This window comes from Nanorana parkeri, unplaced genomic scaffold (assembly GCF_000935625.1).
Source record: "Nanorana parkeri isolate BGI_ZX_2015 unplaced genomic scaffold, ASM93562v1 scaffold4, whole genome shotgun sequence".
NCBI classification, from domain to species: domain Eukaryota; kingdom Metazoa; phylum Chordata; class Amphibia; order Anura; family Dicroglossidae; genus Nanorana; species Nanorana parkeri.
The window spans coordinates 6,080,955-6,087,705 of record NW_017306272.1 but is presented as its reverse complement, the minus strand read 5'-3'; the positions used below and the strand labels follow the sequence as shown (position 1 = coordinate 6,087,705).

General features: G+C 40.7%; 1 protein-coding gene across 2 annotated transcripts in view; it reads left to right on the top strand.

Moving 5' to 3' along the window:
* MPP6 (membrane palmitoylated protein 6) overlaps nt 1-6,365 on the top strand; it is a 46,273-nt gene extending 39,908 nt beyond the window's left edge. For both annotated transcript variants that reach the window (XM_018574506.1, XM_018574438.1), the window contains exons 10-11: nt 2,407-2,535; nt 5,559-6,365. In XM_018574506.1, coding sequence (XP_018430008.1) covers nt 2,407-2,535; nt 5,559-5,735 — 306 coding nt within the window. In that variant the 3' untranslated portion in view covers nt 5,736-6,365. The remainder of the gene's footprint in view (nt 1-2,406; nt 2,536-5,558) is intronic.
* Nucleotides 6,366-6,751: the final 386 nt, after the last annotated feature.

Below are 6,751 nucleotides of genomic sequence, written 5' to 3'. Positions count from 1 at the left end.
AGTGTGTGTTTTTAGGCACAAAAATAAAGAAGTTATACCCGCCTGAACCTCACAGCCTGCTGACTGCCTCCTCCTCCACTCCAGTGTTGGAATGCTCATCGGCGTCCTCATGTCCAATACACTATATAGGACATGATGACTCACAGGACCTTAGACCACTCCACTGAAGACCGTGGAGGGGAGAGAGAGGCAGCAGAGGCTGCAGCTGTCTTTGAGGTTGAGGAGTATAACGTTTTTATTTTCATCCGTAGACAAGAATAAGCAATTTACCCTTGCAGTGTAGGGGTAGCCCCACTGCAATGGTTAAGAATGATTATGTCCGAGGTTCTTGTTTGAAGGACTATGGCACTTTGGTGTATATGTTACATTTTTCTTTCTTAGAAAGGTGCACTAAAGATGGGAACACATTAAACTTATGCATCTCGCACTGCATTTGGCAAGTCTTCATGAGGTTCTTTGAAAAAGCAAAAAGAAACGCAGGTTTCCTTCATCCCTGTGTTTACATCACTGTTCCAATAAAGGAGCTACTCAGTGTACACCAGAGTGCCTTTGTCCTTCAAGTTCTGCATACTACTTAGCTGGGAATAAAGCAGATCATTACTGGAGTGGATGTTCTGGGGCTGAAGTACAGACTGACCTGGAGTGGTTGCTTATTCTTTATAGAACAGACGGAACTGAAGAACAACTATTGTGTTCTCATGGAAGAGTACGGCACTGTTCAAATCTGAACGTAACCTGGTAGCACTTTTACATTCTTTGCTATGGGAAATGGGTTATTTTGCTTGTCAGGACCTGACCGTGGAAGAATTTGTTTGTACCCAGCCCTCCATTTGATCATTGACCATAAAGCAGAATAAGAAAAGCTTGCTGGATTAAATGTTATACCATTACATACAAGTGTTTAGTTTTTCCTTTACTCTTTCCTTCTAGACCTTAAAAGAGAACTATGGGGTAAGTGTTTTTCCCCATAGTTTCTTAAATGGTCACGGGAGGACATATACTAGTGTCCCCTAGTGACCTAAAGCTCAGTATATTGCAAGCTACAGCTCATGATATACTGAGACCGCCGCAGCCGGGACAGATCCCGGCATTACTGTCGCGATCCACCCAGCTGCGTGAGTGACACCGGGCTCTCCCTATCTAGAGGCAGAGCCAGCTGTACCCGCCCCATCCGTTCCTCCAGTCAGCGCTGGAGGATTGGAGCGGGGGGGGGATCCCTGCAGGGAGATGATCATGAAGTGAGCGAGCGACAGTATGTGTTCGCTCACTTCCCGATCTACTGAGCCGACGTGACAGTTCATTGTCACAGGTCGCCTCGAACTATGAGGCTGAGTGATTTTCACTCACCTCATAGTTCTCCTTTTTAAAGTGTATTTCCACTTTCACAGTCAGATTAGTATAACACTTATTTTATATTTGTCACATGTCCCCATTCACATAGCATAAGATAGAAAGAATTTAAAAATACTTCTTGCAGTTTAAATCGCTTTTACTTGGGCTAGGGTTTCTTGGCCTCTTAGGGATTCAAATTTCTACTTATTTCTCCTTCTACAAAAATAGTGCTTGCAGCATTATTGCAGATTGCGCTGGACCAAAACGCAGGCGTTAATGTGGGCGGGGGGCTGCGGTGCCATTGACTTCAATGCACTGCCACGCCCCATCCAGCCCCTGAACGCAGGGAGCCAGCCAGGTTGCAATAAAGTGCGTTCCAGAGGCTGACTGCTCTGGAACGTACTGTTTGTGGCGTGAACAAGCCCTGAGGGCAGATCACTGTGAAGGTGCTCAGAAAGACCTGGATTCACCCACATTGCCTGCTGCAACAAAACATCTAAAAGATGAGAAATATAATTTTTTTTTTTTAAATAACTTTTTTGTATGCTGTGTGAATAGGAGCACACAACTCAAATGCACTTAAGTGTCACCTTGCCCCCTTTTTGAATATTGGGACTACCGTAGCCCTCCGCCAGTCACTGGGGATCCTACCAGTCATTAAGGAGTCCTTAAAAATGAGGATTAATGGTCTAGTTATAACCTGGCTTAATTCCTTAAGTACCTTGGGGTGCAGGTTATCCGGACCCACTGCTTTGTTTGCATTGAGCATTTTAAGTCTTTGTTGTATCCCGGTTTCTGTCAACCACTGGGGTATATTTTACTTTAAGCTGGCCAATCACAAGGTTGTTTTTAACTTGCTTTCGATTGTAAAAATGATTGAATAGATCGTGGCAACCTGGCAGCATCTATGGCATAGAGATATAAATACATAAACTGTTGGTGATAAGATGCTCTGAGCCCTCTTTATGTTTTTTTGTGAACGGAAATTGGTTGACATGATTTGAAATCGCTTGAAATTTGCCGTATGCCCAGCAACAATGCTCTGATCGGCTGTCTTTTTTTTTTTCTCTTCAGGCATTAAAAGTACTGCGGACTTCTGAGTTTATGCCATATGTAGTGTTCATCGCTGCTCCAGAGTTAGAGACATTGCGTGCCATGCACAAAGCCGTGGTGGATGCTGGAATCACGACAAAGCTTCTCACTGTAAGTCATTGATTGCTCTTTTAATTATTGGCCTGCTGATTATATACACGCTCTGGTAACCATCAACAGATCACTGATTGCCCTTTGTTTCGGCCTCATTACAAAGCAGTACTATGTCTATGGCAGATGCAAGCGATTTGTGTGTTTTATGTAAGAATTAAGTCATTTGATCAGTTGCCAAGCTTGCTAGATTCCAGCACAGGGGTTAAACGAAAAATGTTTAATACCTGCCAAAAAATGTTTTGGAGGCAGATCATCAGATTATATTGAGTTGATTCCACATTTGCTTTTACCCAATTAAATTGCACATGTATAATATATAAGGGAGAGCGTGAGCCAAACTAATCCACAGATAGTGTTACGTAGAAAGCACTAATGCAGTTATTGCTCAAACATTGTGCAGTCGCTGAGTTTGGCTGCGACGAGCGCGGTGACAAGATATTTAGCTCATTTCATAGCTCTCTCCTTTGTGTCCTTTGATAAAAATTAAGTGAGTGATGTGAGCAATTTATTTGTATTAAACTGTGATTTAGGGTCTTAGTGCAATTACTCTGACAATGTGACATTGCAGGCTTTTGTGCCTTGTGCCCAGTATTGTCCCCAAATAACCTCCGCATCTGAAAAAGATATGTAGCAAATGTTTTCCCTAGTACATTTTACTGAAACAGCACTTTTCTCTCTCTTTCGTATCTGGGAAAGAGAAAGTAAAGGCTCTTTTAAAAAAAACAAAGTAAGTAACATTAAGATTTTGTTTCAATTTTTATTTATTTTAAAGTGGATCTAAGTTGGTGCTGGACTCTTATAGAGAAATTTAGTTTTTACTGCTATCACAGCCTGGCAAGTGACTGTTTGTTCCATTCATAGCTAAGTCTTGCAGCATTTTGATCGCACCGGACCGCAGGCACAATGTGCCTTGCGATCGCATTGTGGTCGCAGGGCGTGGCTACAGTGCCATTCACTTCAATGGCCCTCCATGCCCCCTCCTGCCCCACTTAAAAGTGAGCCGGCCGGAACGCACTGCAACTGGTGTGAATGGGTCCCTTAAAGCCCCCACTCAAAATTGTTGTATAGTACATATTGGATATTAGGGGTGTGGTGCCAGATTACTTATAGACTCTATATACAATGTTACTAGCTACTTTTATGGATCAGCTAAGCACTGCTAAGCTGCAATATACAGTCGTGTGGGGGTAAAAAACCATAGCATTCAAAGAGGGTGTACGTTCTAAGTATCAGGACATAATAAAAATTATCTGGTCCTTGGCAAGTCTTAAAATTAGGCAACTACAACCTCTGATGAACAGCAACACCTATTACACCGTGTCATTATTTATTTTACAAACATAAAGATAAAACTGAGAAGTTATGTATGAAAAACGAAGTACGCTTTGATTCAGTAGCTTGTAGAACCACCTTACCTTGGCATAATCATTTTCTGTATGACTATCCGTCTCTCACGTTGTGGTGGAGGAACTTTGGCCCACTCTTCACAACATTGCTTCAGTTCATTGAGGTTTGTGGTCATTTGTTTATGCACAGCTCTCTTAAGGTCCCACCACAGCATTTCAATCGTTTGATGTGTGGACTTTGGCTGGGCCTTTGCAACACCTTCATTCTTTTCTTTCAGCCTTTCCGTTGTAGATTTGCTGGTGGGCTTGGGATCATTGTCCTGTTGCATGACCAATTTTTGGCCAAACTTCAGCTGTCAGACAGATGGCCCTACATTTTACTCTAGAATACTTTGGTATAGAGAGGAGTTCATGGTTGACTCAATGACTGCATCTTACTGAGGCCCTGTGGCTGCAAAACAAGCCCCAATCATCACCCTCCTCCACCGTGCTTCACAGCTAGTATGAGATGTTTGTGTTTAAATATCATGTGTTTGGTTCTTAAATGTATCGCTGTGCATTATGGCCGAACATCTCCACTTTGGCCTCGTCTGTCCAAAGGAAATTGTTCCAGAAGTCTTGTGGTTTGTTCAGATTCAACTTTGCAAACCTAAACTGTGCTGCCATGTTCTTTTTAGAGAGAAGAGGCTTTCTCCTGGCAACCCTTCCAAACAACCATACTTGTTCAGTCTTTTTCCCATTGTACTGCCATGAGGTTTACCATTTAACATGCTAACTGAGGGCTGTAGAGTCTGAGATGTAACTCTCTTGGGGGTTTTGCAATTTCTTTGAGCGTTGCACGCTCTGACCTTGGGGGGTGAATTTGCGTCCCCTCCTGGGTAGATTGGCAACTGTCTTGAATGTTTCCCACTTGCGAATAATCATCCTCATTGTAGAATGACTTTAAATTGTTTGGTAATTACCTTATAACACTTGCCTGATTGATGGGCAGCAACAATTGCTTTTCTAAGAGCAATGCTGATGTCTTTCCTCCTTGGCATTATGTTAGCGCACACACACCTGAATGCTCCAGACCGGCAAAACTGCTAAAACTTCTGCTTTTATAGAGGTGGTCACACTTGCTGATAATCCAATTAATCAATAGCATTTGATTAGCAGCACCTGGCTGCTACTTAGCCTCTTAATTCCTATGACTGTAGTGCGGGTGTACTTAGTTTTTTTACACATAACTTCTCAATTTTGGCTTTTTGTAAAATAAATATTAACACTATGTAATATTTCATGTGTTATTCATCAGAGGTTGTATTTACCTAATTTTAAAACCAGTTACACACCAGATTTTTTTTTATTATGGCCTGATACTTAAAACCATAGATTTCAAAGAGGGTGTACTTTTTATGCATGACTGTATATGGGCAATATAGTAACTTGGTGCAAAGTTGTTAAGGTAACGCCAAAGGACAAGGGGGTACTCTTTGTATCTGGAAGAAAAGAGGTTTAACCACCACATATTTAAAAAAAAATCTTTCATAGCAAGAGCTGTGAAAATGAGGAATATACTTTTTTGGTTAAAATTTTGTTAATTGAGCAACTGTAGTCACTTGGGCCCTCTTTTGGCTCAGGTGCAGGTTTATGTACGCATGTAACACTTCAGTTTGTTCTTCTGTTTTTTAGGATACAGATCTGAAGAAGACAGTTGATGAGAGTGCTCGGGTTATGAGAGCCTACAACCATTACTTTGACCTCACCGTTGTAAATGACAACTTAGACAAGGCCTTTGAAAAGCTCCAGGCAGCGGCTGAGAAGTTACGAGTGGAGCAGCAATGGGTTCCAATTAGCTGGGTCTACTGACTTCTTGAGCTATAGATTTCAACCAATAATATAGACACTACACAACGGGAGCGCCTACAGAATGGAGACCTAGGGTTCCTTGTGTCGTTTATTTCCACGTGAGGATTGAAAAGATCGTACACTGTTCTGAATTTTTATAGAACACTTTGAAGGGAAAGTGTACTTAAATATGTAATTTATTTTAATTTTTATAACTTTTTAAAGATAATCTTTCTATTCATAATACATGAAGGAAATGCGTTGAAGCATTTTTTTGTGATTTTTAATTTGGTACGTATGCTTTTTTTCATCTTGGAAAGTTTGTCATTAACATTTTGGTCTTACATTTTCACTGTGATTACAAAAGATACTTGAAATAATTTTCTAAGTCTGTCGTTTGATACATAAATGGATTAAAATGTATTTGTATATCTCATCACAACATTGTTTTGTGAAAAAAAAAATGCTTCAGAACTGTAACTCATTGTAACATTTGTTTTATGAAGATCTGACTATTTCAAGTAACACCGGGCTTCTGTAGCAGGTTGAGGACAATACCCATCATTATTGGAAGGGGCCTTTGTTTTATATGTATTATGCAGTGAGATGTAGGTGAGAAATGTTTAGAAGATTTTTTAAACTTTGGTCTAATTAAAAAGCAAGGTGTTGTTTTAAAGAATGACGAGTTTTGTTAAATGAACACTTTGCCTATTTTGCTGGCTATGACAGAGCAGTTAATATGCAAAATGACTACCTGATACCCCTAATGATATGTGTCTGTGTCCTCCCCCTACTACATTATGCTAATTGACATTCCCTGTAGGATCACAGTAGGGAAAGCACTGCATTATGGCAGCAAATCATGTGATGTGTCTAGTAATGCATGATGAACAGTAGGAGTGCCCACATGCAGAAAGTCAAATTAGTGTTCATGTACATGGACGATACAGCTCAAAAAGACAGCTCATTTCTTTTTCAAAAATAGAATTGGATGCTCTGAGGTTTTTTTTTTTTTCTTTATTAAAGATAACCTTATT